The sequence below is a fragment of the Camponotus vicinus genome, unplaced genomic scaffold, assembly GCF_025532165.1.
Source record: "Camponotus vicinus isolate PSW18456_S1 unplaced genomic scaffold, iyCamVici1.0 SCAF_6, whole genome shotgun sequence".
In the NCBI taxonomy this organism is placed as follows: Eukaryota; Metazoa; Arthropoda; class Insecta; order Hymenoptera; family Formicidae; genus Camponotus; species Camponotus vicinus.
The window spans coordinates 3,440,969-3,462,608 of NW_028141978.1; the positions used below are offsets into that span (position 1 = coordinate 3,440,969).

General features: G+C 33.5%; 1 protein-coding gene and 1 long non-coding RNA gene across 4 annotated transcripts in view; one reads left to right on the forward strand and one right to left on the reverse strand.

The window, feature by feature from the left end:
• Nucleotides 1–4,546: 4,546 nt before the first annotated feature.
• The window catches only part of Dlp (glypican dally-like), a 126,529-nt gene continuing 109,435 nt past the window's right edge, over nucleotides 4,547–21,640 (forward strand). Inside the window, exon 1 of the mRNA XM_083101903.1 lies at nucleotides 4,547–5,049. Within this exon, the coding sequence (XP_082958029.1) occupies nucleotides 4,902–5,049 (148 nt within the window). The 5' untranslated portion in view covers nucleotides 4,547–4,901. The remainder of the gene's footprint in view (nucleotides 5,050–21,640) is intronic.
• LOC145973398 (uncharacterized) lies at nucleotides 6,398–12,595 on the reverse strand. 3 transcript variants are annotated; one of them, XR_014439427.1, is made up of 4 exons: nucleotides 7,575–7,697; nucleotides 6,761–6,853; nucleotides 6,581–6,683; nucleotides 6,398–6,506 (listed from the first exon to the last, which is right to left on the reverse strand). It is a non-coding gene; the product is annotated as an uncharacterized LOC145973398 (long non-coding RNA). The 3 variants fall into 3 exon arrangements; XR_014439428.1 differs by lacking the exons at nucleotides 6,761–6,853; nucleotides 7,575–7,697 and adding exons at nucleotides 12,015–12,344; nucleotides 12,430–12,595 and having other exon boundaries at nucleotides 6,398–6,683; XR_014439426.1 differs by having other exon boundaries at nucleotides 6,398–6,683.

The window sequence follows — 21,640 nt, forward strand, 5'->3', positions numbered from 1 at the left end:
TTACAATACAATTACATACAAAACGAAATACAATTACACATACATTTGAAATACAAAAAAATATAGAAAATATTTCTCAGCTTATGACATAAAATGTTAAATATTTCGAGGCGGTAACAAATCAATTGTCATGGTAATTTAGTTATCGTTTTTCTCATTGTCAGTATATATTTAAGATATATACGATCTTATTATTGTCATTCAAGCGACGCGACTCGAGCGAGAAGATGGTGATACGAGACGTTCCGTCTATTGAATCCGAAATGCGATTGCGATTAATATCGAGAAATAATTTGTGATATGATTAATATAATTTAAATGATTAAATATATGTGTATGTACGTTAAATAATACATTTCGCGTATTTTGCATGACGTGTACATTGAATCAAGGATCGAAATGTGGCAGAAATTAAAATTATACATTTCGTCACGATATTTACGAGTAATAATTATTTCTTTAATGATATTTATACTATTTCGTATATTTCGTCCGCGATGCTTTTTATTGTTCCATTTTTCGATTTAAATACAATTTGAAAAACATGCGATATATAAAACAATTGAATCACAGATCCAGGTAGTTATAACCATAGACTTATGTAACGAAAGGCTCTGTAAAAGACACATTGTTTAATATATAATTAATTTATAATTTAAAATACTTGTATAATTTAATATATTGCGCATATATACATATATACACGTACATACATTATAATATGTAAAATATTTTGGCAGCGAATTATTAATGACATGGTGTTCGGCCTTGACGACATAAAAAGTGATGTAACAATAGCGTGCTATTGTTTATATCACGGTCTGTTATCATTCATACGGCGATACTCAAATAATAACGTAAGTGTACGAGAGAAACTTCTTTTGAATATTATTGTATTTATTTTCATTATCTATTCTCATAGAAGCTCCTTTCGAATATTATTGTATTCTTTCTTAAATGCGTGATAAGTATGGAAATATAATACGATTATCACATTTAACAACTAATTAATCTTTGCTAAACGACTGTAGTGATAAAACTATCGCGACAATAAATCTTTATCGATTCGGGATCCTTCATTATTAAATAAAAATAGAAATTGAAGCGAAGGATAAAAATTACATATTTTACAATCTTTTGCGATTGATTCTTATCAATAATTATTTCTTTATCAATGCTTAGAATGAATTCCGTTTAATGTTTTAAATTTTTCTAAAATACGAGCACATATATGAGTTATTAATTAAACAATTACTGTATCACGATTTTTTATCACTTTAATCTTTTGATCTTACGATTCGTATTGTATGTATACCATACATGTATCAATAATAAATAATAACACTGAATGAATTATACATGATTTTGGTCTCATATAAATATCAAGCAAATCGTATTTTTTGCTTTCTTACAAAATAATAAAGTATCTCGTGTGATTGTTCTGTGATTGGGAGTGCCGTGTAAATTATTATTTTGCAATCGTCACGTATTCAATTATCGTAGTTAACCGCGTTTTCGCGAGTAAATATAAGTAACAAGAAGCAGCAAAGAAGATAGGAAGAAGAAACAAGAAAGAAGAAAAGGGAGGTCTGCCCCGGCCCTATATTAGGGTCCATCCGCCACTGCTATTTGGTACAGTGGAGATTTTAGTATATATTAGAGGGATCTTGGGGGATGTGGTCACTCTACGGCGTTGTGCTCGTCGGTGTCGTTTCATACGGAAGGCCAGTCGGAAGCCAGCATGTACGCGAATACCTCCACCGGCACTTATTTGGTCAACGAGCGATCTTTTCAAGGATCCTCCATGGCAATCGGCATTGCATCCATCGAGCAAGATACCAACATCGCTCTGGAGTCGCATATCACTGTGTTAAAAAGCAGCATTAGGTGTGAGGTCTGGATTGCTCAGTCTAGAGCAGTTGCTCGGAAAGCGAAAGACTCGGGTTCGATTCCCGATCCAGCCACTTGCGCCTCACATATTTTTCTAGTCTGCGAATATTGTTTTCTAGCAATTATTCGTTAGGCTGAAAAGTGTGTGAATGCTCTCTCCACAGGATATGCGTCAATGCCGTTGCCACGGATGGATTCTGTCGCTCGTTGATCAAATGGGCGTAAAGACACGTCCGACCTCCTCCCACATACATCCCTATCTTTTTCTGGAAGATCAGGACCAGGAAGCATCAGATAATGGTATGCAATAATTTATATTCGTATATATTTATTATTTATATTATTCTTGAAATACACATTATTGTACATATTAATTCCGTTTTTATTTTCTCGATAGTGATCTATATTCTAAATTATCGTACAATTCATAAAATATATTTCAAGTTTTAATTTAAAATAGTTAGATATCTCTATAATAAAGTATTTTTTTGTATTATCTTCGGGCTTATCAAATTTACTTGATAGTGATAAAAGTTTAACCATAACTAGCCATCTTTAATAACAATAACTCGTTAATATTTTGATGAAACTTTGATAATAACTTTAATAATAAGATATAAATTTATCTAATCGAATGTGTAAATAAAATGTGTAATAATCTAATAAATGTTTTTTCATTTTAAATTCAATTTATGTTTCCATTCTTGAAGACACATTGCAGCATAAAAACATTATTATATATTTAACAGGATTGGCATTTATTCGTCAATTATAATATAGTTTACATCTACGTATAAACAATTTAAACTGTGTATTTTGTAATGTTTAATATGTCATTTATATTAACAATAAATAATTTATGAAATATAGCTTATCGAAAACGTTTCGTTTATGTTGTTTATGGTTTAAACATAACGATACAATTTTAATATTTTATGATGCCTCGACAACTCAAACAAAGAACTCGACAAACTGGATTTTATACTATAAAAAAAGATATATATATATATATATATATATATATATATATATATATTATTGTATTATATATAAATATTATATTATATATATTAAAATTTTATATATTAACTCTATATTTTATATAATAATATAATTACTTTGCAATATAATTTTTTTGCATTCTGACATTTAATTTATAAGGTTTAAATTCACATACATGAAAAAAATCCATATATAAATTTAAGATGCAAAACAATACATAAGCAATTCATATAAACATAATTTTGAAATCTACACACAATATAATTTTATAAAATATAAAATTAGATTTTACCAAGAATCGATAATAGCATGTAATTATCAGCAGATGTTAAATGAATATGCCTCATAATTACTTTTTTTAAATAGTATTAGAAAATAGCGAGGGATAATTGAAAGATATTTTATATAATATTAAGTTATAATGTGTCGTACATATACATGTATATACGTATATTTACAAGAGAGACATTATTTAAAAGGCGAATTATTGAAAAGATCTCATTCATAGTATCTCATTCATAATATAAAGAAGTCTCCAATTGTTTGCGTTTAAGCATTATATTTTTTTTATGGCGATACAATTAAAAAAAATTAAAAGTTAACATTAAACTACCCACACAGCACCAAGTCGTCTAAAAGTACTACTAAAACTGGACATTTTTTTGTCACAGACATCTTTTACTGACATCGTTAAGTCGACAAAAAGATGGCTAAAAGTCGTTTCATGACCCGAATTCAGTGACTTTTTAGTTTTGTCCATATGATGACTATAAGATGACTTGATTCATTCTATATAGATTATCGACACTCGGTAGTAGGAATACTTCAATACACGCAATAAATGGGCTATTTCTCCCATTTATCCGCCTAATTTTTAATAATCTGTTTAATATTCTGAATCCCAACAAGGAATCCAGATATTAAATAAATTATTTTAAATTCAATTTGTCAGAAATTAAACTGATAAACAGTAATGTCAGGAAAAGGATGCGGCTTACACGCATACAATCATTCTGCGTAGCACATGTCTGTGGCTCTCTCTGATTGATGCGTGCGAGCAGTATCCTCTTTCTGGCATTACTGCTCGTAAAAGGCAAAAATATGTTTCAGATCTTATATTAATTACTAATTCTTTATATACATTTCGTGATAAATATTAAATACGAGAAAAGTTAAGAGTGGCTTGCCGCGTAGCGGCAAGCGAAGAAACACATGCCACATACTATTATGTCTTTTTTATGTCATCTTTTTCGACAAAGCGAAAAGATGTCTTTATAGACATCTTTTCGTTTTGTCGAAAAAGATCATTTAAAAAAGACATCTTTTCGTTATCTTTTAGTATAATGTGCTGTGTGGGTATCCACAAATATCCTTCGCCTTTTTAAATAAAAGCGATACAATCTATTATTATATTCATTTGTGTAATAAATTTATATTACGCATATTTGTCTTGCTATACGCACAGTGTAGTAAAAGTGTAGAGAAAAAGAATAGGGGTATAAAAACGATTTTGGCGCATTTCGATTCGACGTGGGGTTTTCTGCGTCACTCGAGTGGCGCAGGAGCTGTGTTGGTGGTACTGATTTCAAACCTGTTATCGTCCGGCGCAGGCGCGCCGTTACCGGCTCGCCGTTCGCGGCGCACATTTCGTCGCTCGCTTCAGTCAGCGCCGGTCAGTGCGTGTCGTGCCGCGAGGGAGAAGGTTTCGTTATTCCCAGTTTCATTCGACGAAGGCGTCCGCGATTGTTTTGTCGTTTTAATCGGCGATAATTCGCGGGCAACGCCGATTGGTCGGTCGCGCCGATAATATATACCCATTATCGTCATCGCGAATGTACGAGCGTCGTGAAAGACGTCATCGCGTCCGTTTGGTTGCCGAAAAAAGTACTTGGTGAATTTGTGTCGAGATCTCTCGTCGCGCGTGTGTTTTTTTCGTCCTTCGCTGCTCGCGTATATCCTTCACCTTCGTCCCTTGTTTGAGTTCCTGCACGAGGAAGCCGACTGCGAAAATGAGTGCCATGATACTGTGGATTGTTACGGCGATTATCGGAGTCGCGACGACGATAAACGCCGCCGGTCTCAAATGCGACAACGTCAGGCCGATCTTCGAGGCGCAGGGCTTTCCGCTCAGCGACATTCCAAAGGAGGCAATTTCATGTGAGTTAGACTCTTGATACGCTTATCATGCTTGGCGCGAAGATAGATCGTATTCGTATTCAGCGCTTTGCGAAATGTAAATGTAACTTGAATCTCGTTTGAGACTTAGCTATCTTATATACACATTTAGAGATAGATATGCGTTTACACTTCGCCAAAGAAAGAGAGAGAAAGAGAGATGCGGTTCAGATAAAAAGAGACAAAGCTTTCGTCAGATATGTAAAGATCGCCATTTCTATCATAAATGTGCGTTGCCTGAGAATTATATGGCTATATTTGGCGCCAAACATATAAGACATAATGAGAAATAAAAATGTATTTAGTCGGCTGTTGGAGGTCACTTCCTGTTATTGTTCGATGATACGAACGGTAGAATTTTAGTTTAAATACAATGATACAATGTAGACTGCGCTTTAAATATTTTGCTACAAAAATATAGTTTTTTTATTGGAGATATGTATTATCTTTTCTTGATGATTTAATTCCGCTTGAAATTTAAATTTTAAAAATATACTGAAGATTGATACATTCTCTATATTACATATGATATATACGTATGTATATACATATATATGTATGTATATATTATATGGTTTTGTAGACAAAACAACTGCAATTAACGCGAATAAAATATTTTCTCCTATTAAAATTTCCGCAATGTCGTATTCTCTTTTTTTCTTTATATTTTACAAATTTTATATGAACATTTTTTTCTGTTATGTTTAAATATTATAGAAAAATATCATGTTATGATATATCAGGTCATATATAATATGAATCAATTTTAAAAATTGAATTTATTAAATCATACTGAAAATATTGAATATTTCTGCGATAGTAAGAAAATTTTTCTCTAGAAATGCTTTCTCTGAAAAGTCAAATGCACGCGGAAAAATTATTTCTGCAATTACTTTTGTAAATTTCGGCAAGCATTTTTTATATGTAAATTGCATTGTGTATATGTAGTGGTAATGAATATCGGGAATGTATTAATTTTATTCGCATAGAATAAATAATATAACAGCTGCACGCAAATTGGTCCATTTACTAGGTGAATTTTTATTTATAGCAAAAAATTTTTTAAATATATTTGCAAAATAAAATTTTACAATTGATTTTAATTTTATATATATATATATATATATATATATATATATATATATATATATAAAATTAAAATCAATATTCTAAATAAAATTTCTTTTAAAAAATATTTTCCAAGTGACATGATAATTAAAAGAAAAAAGATTTTTAATAAAAATTATATTGACATTTCTGTAAAATGCACGCATGAAATATATATTTTTTCATTATTGGATAAGTCTCAAATATAATAAATTATCTTCAAGATGTGGGTCACATCAGTGACACGGAATTTGCCAGGAATATTAATCTCTTAGAATCGAGAACTATTCGTAATGCAATATATGACCCTGTCCTTGCGATTCGTCTCATCGCTTGTGCAAAAATAATTATGGTGGTAGGTACCAGTAGACATGCAATTTACGAAGGAAAAAACATCGGCAACTACTTTTAAAACGTTCTAGAATCCGGTTTGCGCGACGATAACCAAACGGGATTTTTGGCGAAGCACTCGGTGACTGACGAGGTCGATCGATTCTCCTCAATTTGTCCTGAAAATTCAATTTTAATTACGAAGTCGGGTGCGTATTGATTGCGACATCAAAGTTGAATTTATTCATTGAAATACGTGAGAGCTTTTCGAACAGTCCGTCGCGTATCAAATGGGCTTGGGGCATTTCAGTGCGACTGTGTGAAATCTTTTCGAATGTTTGCCGAATCACTAGGCAAATATCAAATCAAATTATTATATTATGACACGAGAAACAAATATTAAATTATTATAAATAAATGGCGAATAAAAGCCTGAAATCCAAATTTCCCTGAAATTATCGTAATATTATAAATAATAATTATCGAATTATTTAAAATAAAGAAAAAATAAAGCATTAAACTTGAATATTATTAAATGTGATAAATGTTAGGAAATAATTCAAGAATAATACTATTATTCTTTTCAAGGATTATGACATAATTTAAAAGATTTACTTCTTAATTGCAAAATATTGCGATCATTTCGGAGAAATCGGCTCAATTTTCGGCTTTTATTCCATTTGTTTAATCTCTTCTCTCGTTTCATCGATATTCGGAAATCGTGACGAATTCCCGACACGATTTAAAATGCACCGCTTTTAAAGAGATAGAGGAATAAAGAGAGAAAGAGAGAGAGGGGGGAGGGAGAACAAATTACTTTAAAGGGAAGAAAATGTATTGTAGCGGTCGAAGCTGGGTCGGACATAAAAGCTGCGGCAAAATCAAGTAGAACTCGAATGGCAGGCGACTGCGGGAGATTCCCGGAGTGGTGCACCATTAACACGAAGCTCTCTCTTTTGCTCACCTCACTCTCGTCTACATTTTCGAGGTTACTTTCAATAACCACCTCAAAGGTTACCGCTTTCAATTTACATTTTACCGCGTAATGAGACTGAACTTTTCTAGATTACCTGCATTTCTAAATTTGCCCGTAAATTGCAATTTCTTTTCCGGTTTATAAAATTTGAACGCTATTTTTGGCGCTCTTATTATTGAAATCCGTATCTTTTTACGCGAAACAGGAAGAATATTACTTATAGCGTGAAATCTTTTTCTCTTTTTTTATTAAATTATATAATAAATGGAATTAAATGGTACACATAAAGCATGCACTTTGTAATATTTTAGTTGAAAATTAAAAGATGCAATGCTATATATAGAGTGTCATAATCATAAATTTAAATCCGCGTAGAATCACAATTTATTTCGCGAAACTTGGGTGAGCTGATTTGCGAGGATTGCGACGCGACGTGACCGCCAGTAAATTTATAGCCGATGAATTACGCGCTTTGTTCGTTTAGGGATGGAGAAATCCTCCAATGGAGTCGAGACAGTCAGGAGAAACGAATAAAATTCCAGAGAACATTCTTGTGCTAAAAATCGACGACGTTACCGTAATTGTGTTTCCTTGTATGTGTGTGATGTATAATTTCTTTTTAATATATCTCGGAATTTCTCTCTTTCTCTCTCTTGTAACAATGGCATGTAAATTGCTCATTAATTTGCAATTATTAAGATTCTATAAAAATCTACTGTATATAAAGTTCACTTGGAATTCATCTCTTTAACGATAAAAATAACTTGATTATAAAAAGATCAAAATAACTCGATTAATAAAAAAAATTAAATTAAACTTTGGGATTAAAATGTTGGCATAAATATTTTGCAAAAAGAGAATTCACTTTCAATAAAACGCTAATATAAATGTATTGTTCATTAAAATGTTGACGTATAAATATGTCGACGTAGGCAAGAAGGATTTACGTGTCAAAGAATTCACTTTCAAAGCTCGGTACGAATCTTGTTAGATCGCGTTGATACTAAATCAAATCTCTCCTTGTGTGTGTATGATGTATAATTTCTTTTTAATATATCTCTCTTTCTCCCTCTTGTGACAATGGCATGTAAATTGCTTATTAATTTGCAATTATTAAGGTTCTATAAAAATCCACTGTATATAAAGTTCACTTGAAATTCATCTCTTTAACGATAAAAATAACTTGATTATAAAAAGATCAAAATAACTCGATTAATAAAAAAAATTAAATTAAACTTTCCGATTAAAATGTTAGCATAAATATTTCGCAAAAAGAGAATTCACTTTCAATAAAACGCTAATATAAATATATTGTTCATTAAAATGTTGACGTATAAATATGTTGACGTAGGCAAGAAGAATTTATTTACGTGTCAAAGAATTCACATTCAAAGCTCGATACGAATCTTGTTAGACCGCGTTGATACTAAATCAAATCTCTCCTTGTGTGATGTATAATTTTTTTTAATACATCTCGGAATTTCTCTCTTTCTCTCTCGTGTAACAATGGCATGTAAATTGCTTATTAATTTGTAATTATTAAGGTTCTACAAAAATCCACTGTATATAAAGTTCACTTGGAATTCATCTCTTTAACGATAAAAATAACTTGATTATAAAAAGATCAAAATAACTCGATTAATAAGAAAAATTAAATTAAACTTTCCGATTAAAATGTTGATATAAATATTTCGCAACAAGAGAATTAATTTTCAATAAAACGCTAATATAAATGTATTGTTCATTAAAATGTTGACGTATAAATATGTTGACGTAGGCAAGAAGAATTTATTTACGTGTCAAAGAATTCACTTTCAAAGCTCGATACGAATCTTGTTAGACCGCGTTGATAGTAAATCAAACCTCCTTCCGCCAACGCTACCATTCAACATGAGCGTGAATCGTAAGATCGTTTTCCGGTGTGTTTAACGCGTGTCGATCGACTGCGGCGGGCAATAGAAGCGAGAATGTTAACACCATTCATCCTTCTCGTGACTTCGTTAGCACGTTTTGTGTACCGCGAATACGCTTTAATTTATGGATCCTTCGGAACTCGCGGATAGCTGTTAATGGCTTTTATGTCGACGCTCGTTCGCCGCCTCGTGCACCGCTGGAAAATCTCCGTATTTGCGAAGGCGCGCATATATTTCGCGAAATCCGCGACTCGCTATCTGCGTTGCAATCAAACACGCTTGTCAGCTCGAGGAAACGTAGCTCGAGCGAGCAGATAAGCGGCGTTTTACGCCTCGCCAGCATAGTTGCGCAGCGCGAAATTAGTCCGAGCAAGGCAAGAACGTTTTATACGACGGCCGATATATTCTGAGAATGTTAAGTAGACGATTATTACGTAAATTGTGTTCGAAAAAATAAAATTAAAAAATATATTTTTTAATAATATCAATCACACGAATGTGTATTATTGTTATCTGAACGAGATACGTCACAAAATGCGAAATGTGTTTATCGTATCTGCGTATATTAAGATCATTTATGGTACGATTAAGTATGTCCGGCGCGCGCACTTAATCTACGTTATTAATATACTTGTAAGTATATACGCGGTGAATTTATCACACCGCATCCGCGTCCTTCTCAAATTCGCTACCGTGAGGATCCGCGCGAGATCCGAGCGATTTATCTTCGTTATCATCGGTGACTGCGTTACACAGATACGGGCGCATTTATCGGCGAGATGAAAGCGAGAGCCGCGTGTGGGTCCTGACGGATTCGCGAGGCAGAAAAAAAAAACAGCGCCGACGAGACGCGGGGACAATCTGGCTGAGGGAAAAAAGCGCCGAGGCGTCCGTTTTATCGCGACAACTGCACCACACGTGCGGGTGCGCACGTCCTTATATCACGCTGCTAATTTCAGGAGCGTAATCCTGCTGTCTCCAACAAACAAGGAAATAATTAATGAATAATTATTAATAATAATGAAAAACAAAATGATTAAAATTGTTTGCATTTTTTATGTAATAACAAAATAAAGAAGTAATAATAATCGTAATTCGCGTTATGCAACGAGCAGCATAAAACAGGTTTTACGGCAAATCTTAGACGTCTATCAAATTCAAATAATTAATTAAATTAAAAAATAACTGAATGAATAAATTTAAATTTAAATGAAATTTAAATGAATTTAAATTGTTTTAAATAAAATCGCTGCATTTATGATACTTTTAACGAAATATCAATAATAATTAAATCAATATTATGTTTTATGAGAAATATATGTATGTAGCATATTTTATATGTACTGATATATTTTGCACGTAACGTTCGTGTCATAAAAATTTCACTTACGACTGTTTGTGCGCATATTCGCATAGTTTGGCATACTGAAATATAGCAACGCGATACAAGATAATTAATGCGCTTGTTTCCTTCTCATTTTATCTCCTTTCCTCTCGTTCTATAGCTTATTATTCACAAACTACTCGCTAGTGGTTGGTAATTAATACTTTAGTTAGTGGCAAGCTCGCTTGGCAATTAGTATTTTATTAACGTTATATTTTATTTTTTTTATCGACAAGCTCACGGGTTATTCCTATCGCGTTTGACATAAATTATTACTAGAAATTCTGCATAAAGAAGTCGAAAGAATTTCGAATATAAAATAACGAATGGGTTTTTTTTTTCAACAAAATCGCATAATTTTCTCGAATTTTATTTCTCTCAGTCGTCCTATCACAAAGGCATTTATATGTATTTTGAAATATTTTGATTTATTTGAAATTAATTAAAAATAATACCAAGACTTATATGGGTCACATAAATTCTAATTGATATTTTATAATTTGCGTTATACAACATGATACTCGGTACTTGAATTATTTATTTATTTATTCAGTATATTTAATACGCTTTTACTGCTATTATTAATTTTATATTTACTGATTGTGTTATATATTTTTGATTTTGCAATGAGAATAATGAAACTTCTGGCTTTCAGTAATATTTGAAAAAAACTCTAATAATTGATTCTGTATCTCGTATAATGATTGAAATTAATTCGGATCAATCGGTATATTTTCTATTTGACTTTGTTCCTTATTCTTAAAATTCTAGTCCAACAGTATTCATACCCCCGTGTTAAATGCAAAGAGCAGCATTAACGCGATCGTAAAAATTATGTTTGACGTGCAGTTAATACGGAACGTCCGGTGATCCACAGAAGCGAACGAGCGTGTCGGAAAGCCTTTACACAACGGTTTTACCTGGTAGATTCTTTCTTAAGATCCCGCTTCCGGGAGGATGTAAAATTCAATTTTTTTTTGCTCAAATAAGCGTATAAAGTTTAACAAGTTTAATTAGCATAATCGATGTGAATGGTTGGGAAAAATCAACGAAGAATACATTGTAAGGAAATAAAGACCTGATTAATTATATCTCGTTATGTCTTCTACACGATAATTAATCAATGAATAAAATCAAAAGCTAATTATATTATTTTATGTATCTAATTATTTGCACATTCAAGGATTAAAAATATTATGAACTTTTTATAAACGTACTTTTAATTATTTATACATACTTGTATAATTTTTTTGCTTGTTTTCTATTTTTCCTTCCGTTTCTAGAATTCCATTCCGACAACACGACATACATATCATGTGTATGCACTTAGAATTTTCTAAAAGGATAGTGCTATTCTTGCTCGATCGTTCCGTTTGCATTCGACGCGCTATTCAATTTATTCCGTTGTCTATGAACATTATTTAAAAAGGTAGGACCTTCTGTTAGCCTTCAGAACATTCACTATTTATTATTCATTCATTCATTTTCCATGCATGTCGAATGTAACGATTCTGTCTTTTTTCTCGCTTTCGTTTTTGTTTTTTTTTATTGAAAAAAAAATGTTAACCTACAATAGAGAACAGTTAAATGCGCGAGAAGACGGAAAAGAGGAAGAAGAGGGAGAGAAAGAGAGAGAGAAAAATGCTATTTACCCGCAAAATAAGTATGAATATCGGGCTCGATTTTCTATCTTCTTTCTGTCTTTTTCGTATCGCTTTTTCGCTCGGCAGAGACGCTTTTCAAGATGGCAAATAAGATCATCCACGGCTATTGTGACGTTCTTCTTTCCGTTCTTTTTTTTTCTTCGTGTCTTGATCAGGTACACCACCTTTCCGGTCGGAGGATCTACGATATTTCTACCCTCGACCACCCTCGAGACCATCTGTTCTCTCCTACTTCTTCTCTTCCTTTGCAAGTTTTTTCGTGTTAGACGAACGGTAGTATAATGAAACAGGCTTTTACTCGTTATACGTCTCTCTCTCTCTCTCTCTCTCTCTCTCTCTCTCTCTCTCTCTCTCTCTCTCTTTCTTTATCTATCTGGAAGCGTTAAGGATGCTGTGTTCGAATCTTTCCTCCCTTAATCATCCTCCGGATTTCTTTGAACTTTCTTGAGGATGTTCTTGGATTAAAATATTCATCGACCGACGACGCTGTTTGAATTTCATGAAATCGCGTCGGTGTTGCAGTCATTTTCTGTTGCCTGTCAACAAAAAATGCTATCATATAGTTTATATCTTAGATTTTTAAACAGATTTTCTATATTTTTTCAAATTTTTTCTTCTCAGAATAATCCTTGAATATTTTGTTCAAAGTAGTGCAAAGGAAACGTGAAATACGAACATTCTTCACGTTTCCTTTTATGTGCGAATTGTATTGTTATCTGAAGGATCTGAAGGACCCACATATACGTTACGATATGATTGAGCATATTGTTATAATAATTATGGGAATGACATTGAAGAAGCCTTCCTGAAATTATACATATCAATTAATATCAATTAATTGACAGCTGATAGTGAATAATTATTTTTTTAATATGGGATAAGTCAAACTTATATACATCCACATTTTATCTTAGATTTTCTTTTTTCAAATTAATTCTAAAGTACACAAGTTAATTAAAAAGTTAATTAAAAATAATTAAATTATCAAACTTTTAATAATTATAATATCATATGATAACAATGTGTACAGTGCATGATAAATGAAGTCATAATAAAGACCGGTTATCAAGAATAGATATAAAAAATGTAATACATTAATACAGTTAAATGTAATACATTAATAGAGTTAATTAGAGTTCTGATTTATGAATATTGATTTATGAATAGCAATATTTTATTTTGAGATTTAAATAATGTGTATCGATTAATTGCTTGAACGTGAATTGATTAAACGGCTGTGCTCTCTCTCTCTCTTTCTCTTAAATATATTTTTATTTTTGGTGAAATAATTTCAGTTACATAATTTAAAATAAACGTTACATCAGATTAATAATTCGCGTTAAGAAAGACAGACACATTATTTTTTTTATATTACTATGCAACATGTAGCATTCTTTGCAGTACGCTACACAATCTGTTTTCCTGCAAACGAACCATTATTGACATAATTAATATCGCTGCTTGCGCATCGTTGAAGGCACATATAAAATTTGACAGATTGTGCTCTTAATAATGCTATTCATGCTATGGTGCGCGTTTCTATCCGTCAGGCAAAAAGCGACAAATTGCTGTCAAGCGTTGACAATCTGACGAAGGTCTCAGGTATTCTTAGTGATAGTCTGCATTAAATAGGCGCCTTCACAGTGAGACGTTTTCGAATCTAGAGAATGTAAAATTAGAAAATATGAGTATAGTGGAATGCAATAATTATACGCACGGTTTATTTTATACAAAAGCTTGTCTTTTGAAAAATTTTATTTATCACGCAACCGTGGAATTTTAAATGACGTAAATATCTTTGACGAAAAATTCTGGTTTTTTTTTTGGTGAATCAATAGAATTATAAATTCGCAAAGAACATTTTTATTACACACAATTACTGTCATTTCTTATAATTTGCGTCGGAAAAAATGGCGCCGCCTCTTCTCGTGCGAATCCGAAAAGGGACGAAGGCAAAGGAAGCTCGAGTGGAAAGGAGAAGCGCGCGCGATTGTCACGGACGGAAGTTATGGAGAAACGTATTTTCTGTAATGCCGACAGAACGACGAGAACGATACGGCGAGGAATGCAGAATACGGCCTTTTCACGAGAATAATCTAGGCACAGAATGCAGTCGGTCGAGGCGCAAGTCGGAGAGACTTAATGGTCGCTGTTATAAGTTATAACTTTTTAATAACCGGCGAGGAGGGATTCTCTCTCCTGGCTGGTCGGCACTGGAAACCAGCTCACCTTGCTTCACCCGATGAGTTTTGCCTCCGTGGCAGTCTTATACGTTGAATGTTCGTCTCATACATACGTATATATACACGTGATACCCGTGTATCTCGATGCGTAACGACGGTGTAACATTTGTGAAATTTCGCAGACCGATGTACATGCTACTGCTCTTGGGTCTCTGGTTGCTTGCTAGCCCCGGTCCCTTTCGGGCCATGTAATTCCTACTACCGGATTAATCATCGTACTTGGATGATGAAGTTCCATTATACGACGTTGACGTTTGCCGTGATGCTGCGAATGCAAAGTCAAGAGTGGCCCTCTGCCTCTCTTTCTAAGGATTAATTAGGCTGTGCTTGAAATTACCTCATTATATAAATCTATGAAACCTCAGTAAGCTTAAATTAAATAATGACAGATATGTGTAAATAACGCATTGCATTATTTCATAAGTGAAATTTGTGAAGAGCTTGTACAATAATTCCTTTTATAAGTATTAAAAAAAATCAATTGTACACTTTAAGATACAGTTCTTCTTAAGAAAAGGGAAAAGAGCAAATAAGAAATTGTTTTTTTTTTTTTTTTATTAGAACTGTTATTGATTTTTAAAGTTTAGCATTATTTTATATATCGGAAATATTAGTAATAGATTCTTTGAAAATTAATGAAAATTGTGTAGAAACAAATTTAAATATAATTTTTATATTATCTAGAAAGAGAAAGAGAGAGAGAGAGAGAGAGAGAGAGAGAGAGAGAGAGAGAAAAGAAGAAGAATATGATCCATGCATACAAACAATGTATAAAACAAGGTCATCCGCTTATAATATAATAGATGTATAATATTCGAGAAGTCTATTATATCCTTTTATTTCTTTTAGGCGCAATTTACAAATACCGATCGAGATATGATACTGTTCCCAATAATGAGATGTTTAATTAGTATAATCCTCGTATGTGTAGTATATAGATTGGAATGGTTTCTTGAACATCGATACACATGGTAATCTCATGGTTATATAGTTGATTTATAGTTACATTTTCTGAAGGAATTTGATCTGCGATATATGCACGTAAACCTGATTACAAAAGAAAGAAAGAGAGAGAGAGAGATTAAGATCTTTTAATAAGATTCACCTTTACAGCCTGGCAACAATCTGACGACAGGTTGCGTTGCGCTGAATAATCGCATTGCTTTTACTGTGTCATGTACAGTGGAATTTGTAATTTCGTTTGATGCTCATACATAATGCAAGCAAAATTTATAACTCGAGAGCCAAATTTTTAATTAGAGATTTTTCGCACAGTTTTTATTTTAATATACAAAATTATTTTGCTGAAAAAAAAATTCCGCGAATAATTAGAATACATATCTTGCATTGATTATATTTATTTTAATCTTACAAGTTAAATATAAATAATTTGTTTTAAAATCTACATCATATGCGTTGTGCATACAACTGACAGAATGTTCAATAATAAATTTTGCAAAGATTATTTATATAGTCATAATTATTTATAAATTTGTAATTTTTTAATCATTTCACTTATGTCTTTGAAAATAGATCTTTAAAAATAATTCTTTTTTTTTTCAATTTTCTTTTTTTGTTCAATAATAATAAATTAAAAATTTCATGATTACATGTATAAAATTAACAACTACATATTTATTATTTATAGTTATATTTATAGTAATATATTTAGATATATTTCTTCGAATCAATGAATTATATGAATGAAAAATTACTTCTTATGGGAAGAGAGGGAAAGTATCTAATTAATTTAGAGATAAATATTTTTTGTTCACAATTTTTTAGACAGATATTGCTTGTTTTTTTTTTTTTGAAAATAACTTGTATATCAGTCAAATAACTGACAAATATTAACATGTTTCAAGATACGATTTGGATATTTGACATTTCACTTCCGAGACAAATAGATCGTACATCAATCTTGCAATAACACTCGCTAGAATTACAAACACGAGCGGATTTTTCATCGCGTGCTTACGCGCGGGACGTACATAAATAAAATTTCAGGGGGAATTATACGAGCCTACTCGTCTTTATTTATCTATTTATCCGAACGTACATAAATATGGCGGGTCCGGGTAGGGTTTGTCGACCCTGTGATTGATGGAACGCTATTTTTACTCGGTGTGTATGCCACGTATCGTGAAAAGGAGGGAGAAAAAAGCTGGGGGTAAGAAACGAAGAGAAGATGTCGGTTCAGCTGGCCGCAAGGCGCCCATAACTCGAGCAATGCGAGAGGACGAGACTTCCGAGTTATTTATCTCGATTTTTATTGTAGCCGGCCACGCGAAGGTGACAATTTATCGATTTTTGTTCGAGGCGTCCTCGTGATGCTAGTTCGATACGAGGAATCGCGTTACGTGACGTTTATTCTAGTTTTTGCGGTCTGTATGACACGGGAGAGAAATTTGATGACAATACACAAGAGACACCACCGTCGATATTCTGACAGAACCGATTCGCTCTGATTGTGAGACTGCCACGAAATCAAATTTAATCGGATCCTCTCGTGCGCATATGTTTTATATGCCGATGACGTAACAATTCGCGAAATTCGCGGAAAAAGAAATTCGAGTGGATAATAGCATCAGTAATCTGCGACGATTGATAAACGTCAACGACTTAATTGAATTTTTCGTCGACAAGCGAGCGCTTTGTCAATTCGAGCACGTTCCAATTTGAGCGGGTTCCAATTTTGATCTCTCGCGGCGAAGCTTTTTTTTTTACACGAAAACATGTCGAAACAATTATCTCGCGATCGCGAATTCAATTTGTCACACGATGATACTTTTTTTACATTGATAGCATGTAAAATTCACGCAACCGCTTCGCTACATCTCGGAATAGATTTTTTGCTGGACAATTATTTGTGTCTCGAATAGCAATGAGTCTGAATAATTAGCGGTAAAAGTTTTTTATCGATCGCTTAATGAACCTTCGATTGAGCACAATTATACTGCATTATTTAAATGCGTCTTCAAAGCTTGCTGGGGAAATATATCGCTACTACAAGTTAGGCTTCTCATTTTTATGATATTATTAAAAGTAGCGAAATATTATTGCGTTTTTAAAGCTTTATCGTTATATATATTAATAAATAAGAAGGAAACATAAGGAATAATCTCTGTTTACTCGATATATTATATTAACAAAGAAAAATGTGTTTTACATTAATTGATACTAATTTTCCTGGTTATACGCTTTTAATGTTAAATACAAAGTAACGACTCTCTCGTCTGTCATAACGTTAACAAAAAGAGACATTGAAACGCTCGGTTAGAATATATAAGTAAGTGTCCGCAGAGAGTAGAGATAAATTATAGAAACAGGCTGAAAAAGAGCTGCCGGCAAGCTGTTGCACTCACAATGCAACTCCACTTCCGTCTCTTCCGGCTTCATATTTACTTCAATACTCTGAATTCTTTTATATAGTCGTCTGCTTTCGTATCTGCTTTCCTTCTCCCTTTCCCGTCTGTGAAATATTTAATGTCTCTACGAATGAAAAATTGTACATTTTCACGCACAAAGTTATGTATTTTATAAATACGCTTTTTCACAATAATATATTATTATAGAATTATTATTGAGATGTGGCGTAAAAATTTTGCAAATCACACGAGTCTTCACTCATCCAGTCAGCTAATTAGCAGAATCAGTTATTAATATAATTTTTATAATTTTATAAGCGAACACACGCATAAAAGGGCGTGGATAATTAAATAATTTATTACACATTATGGGAAAATAAATATTTTTTTATTCTTTTTTAAAAGTTGGAATTTTAAATACAAAAAGTTGTTGCAAAGTACAATCTGTCGGTCTTCTTTAAGGGGCGCAAACGTCGCACAATTGCCTACCTAAAAGACGAAAAGCGACGGGGTGAGCGGACATTTCATATTTCACGGTACTGTAAATTCTTGTTACGAGAGAGAGAGAGAGAGAGAGAGAGAGAGAGAGAGAGAAGGACTCTTTCTCCCCACGTGTAACCATACGTCGAGATCTCATTTTGTCCGTGCGTTGAAGTCGCTCTTCAAGTTACACTATATCCGCGCCACTTTACGACGAGGGTTTTGTACCTCGTCATACACAGAGCCACCCGTCTTCCGTTACCTGACACTACCGTAAGAGAGTTGCCCGGGTATCCGAGGGGGAAACCCGGATCTCTTCCTCCCCCTCTCCCGTTTCGTTAACATTATGCCGTTATCGCGGTCTTTCTGACAGCGGCATCTGCACTCGTCGACGACTTCGTTGTCGGTCTCTCCTCCCTCTCTCTCTCTTTCTTTCATAATGTCTCACTATGCGAATCAGTATACGCGTGTTCGTCAGAGATGTAAGGATAACGTTCCTGTTCACCGCCCTCTTTTCTGCCGCGGAAACTTGCTAAAAGCTGCCGTGAAATGAGGGCTCATTGTCGCGACGAAAATACCTGAAAACGAGATTTCGCTGACTTTCTGACGTTACGTGCCAGGGCCGACTGTCATTCCTTTGGACGAAAATGAGCAGATAGCGTTATCGCGAAAGAAAGCCCTCGAACGCGTATTTTCTCTCCCAATTGTCTATTTTTAAAATGTTGAATAATTAGTTTGCCTAAAATTTTAATTTGATGAAATGCTTCTCCAGATGAATTCTTGAAATGAAACCGGCTCCCTCTCCCTGCGATTTAATATTCCTCGACAAAAGATATATGGAATATAGTTGCTTGACGACATACAAACGTTTATGAAATGATAAAGCTTGATGCTCCAGGATTTGGAATTCACATCTTATATGCATTCTAGTAAACATCTCAATTAAGTCGGGCCGAAACGAGTTTGCATGCATGACATCGCACGGTCCTTCAGTAGAAACAGCACCTAGAGTGCTCCTAGAGTGGAAATTGAGCGTAGACGCTACGGTTCTAAGCTTCTAAGCCTCCGGTAGAAAGGCAGGCAAAGCATGAATGCCCAGGTTCTCTTACACAAAGCGGGTATATTCACATAATACGAAAGCGATGCCCGATCCGGGTCGGGGATTAGCCGGCTCGTCGTGATCCAGCGAATTATTCTCTCCTAGCTTGACAGCCGGAGCTGTCTTATTTAGTGAGATGATTACACGAAGTGCATATATCGCGCAGAAAATTTGCTATACATATTGTACGAATTATTCATAGACTAATATTAAATATTATTAAATAATAAAATAAAATGAAAATATTAAATAATATTAAATAATAAAATAAAATGAAAATATTAAATAATATTAAATAATAAAATAAAATAAAAATATTAAATAATATTTTGCACAAGTTAATCTTCTAAATATTAATTTTATTTTATTGTGTAACATTATTAAATTTTTTATTATTTCTTGTAAAATGATAGCACAAAGAAGATATAATTAGCTACAAATATAGAAAGAATTTAGGAAAACAGAGAGATTCTTATGCAGTGATGCAGCGAGAATGTGTATCTCGAAGAAATGTCTTCTTCTGCACGTTACACGCAAAGCAAAGAGTTGTTCATGGAGAAGAAATATGAGAGGAATGTCGTAAAAGTTAAAATTATGCCGGCTGCCGTGCGTACATAAACGAAGAAAGATGACACCTCAGGCGCGTGTAAATATTCGATATGATGGGTCGTCTGCGTAGTCTATGTAGTCCACCGAGACTCGAAAAATTCGCGAAAGAATCTCGCTTAGAGAGCATGAAATTCCAAGTTGATATCGATATTTTTGGAAAAGGGCAAAGGCGGATCGTAAGCCCGAAACGATCCAAACTTTATACATTTTATAAGATATTCTAATTTATAATTTCAATTCCCTCACTTTAGAACCGGAAAGAGAAAAAATATTTCCTTCTCTCTAAAATTTTACCTTCCCAGGTAAAAATTTCATACGATGTCGGAAGGAAAATAAAAAAAATTGACGCGCGAATATACTTGGAATTGTTCGCAATTACGATCAGACGATCGCTCCTATCCCGATGTCATAAGTTTCGCGACGTTAATCTAGACCGAAGCTTTACGACGAGCGCGCGACACACTTGCTTTATGGCGCGCAAAACGACGTCGGGAAGGGTGAGAAAATGCGCCTCCAAGTTTATTGACCTTCATCCCTTTCGCACATAACCGTTCGCGTCCCTTTTGCCCGTTTGCGTTCGCCGTATCGTCGAACCTACCTACCTTACCGTCGAAATGACGCCCGGCGGAACTTGCTTTACACACGGTGCACGTATAAACGGTATCGGGGAAAAAAAAAAAACATGCTCGGGATTACACGGGAGGGCTCAAGTCGACGGCGTTGGTAAACAGAGAGTTTTATCACGGACGGCTGGATACTTTCCCTGGAAAATTGCTCCACCAATTTGATAGCGACCCGAGAGAGTCTCGTTACGTATTCGCGCGAATACGCGAGCAAACAGGAAAAATGTCTGCTTGCGAAAAAATCGTTTCCAGACCGTTTCCGACTGAAATTTTCTAGATCGTTTTCTGGAGCATCGAAGTTAGTAAAGATAAAAAGAGAAGATCTTATATTACGCATCGTTTTCCTCTCACAATTTTAATCAGGCGCGAAAAATGCGAGAAAATTATATTTTCATCTTGTGCGATATTTTTTTCCTATATAAATCGTAATTTTTATCGCAATGTCCCATCAGTCAGAAATGTTTGATAATTTTATATCTTGAAATATCTTTGTTTAAATATCATATAAAGGATCGATATGAAAGAATCTTCTGTTTTTTTAATTGAAGTATAAAAATTGGAATTTTCAAATTTTTTAAAGAAATCTTATTTACACAAAAAATACTCGAAATTGCCAACATCAAACGATATATTTTGATAAGAATGTCGAGAAACAGACACATCGATTGACTCGTGAAGAAGAGAATAATTTGTGTGGAAATGATTACCTATAAAACATATATAATAAATATACACATATATCCACAGTAAAATAACGTATAAAGTCGCGTATAAAAT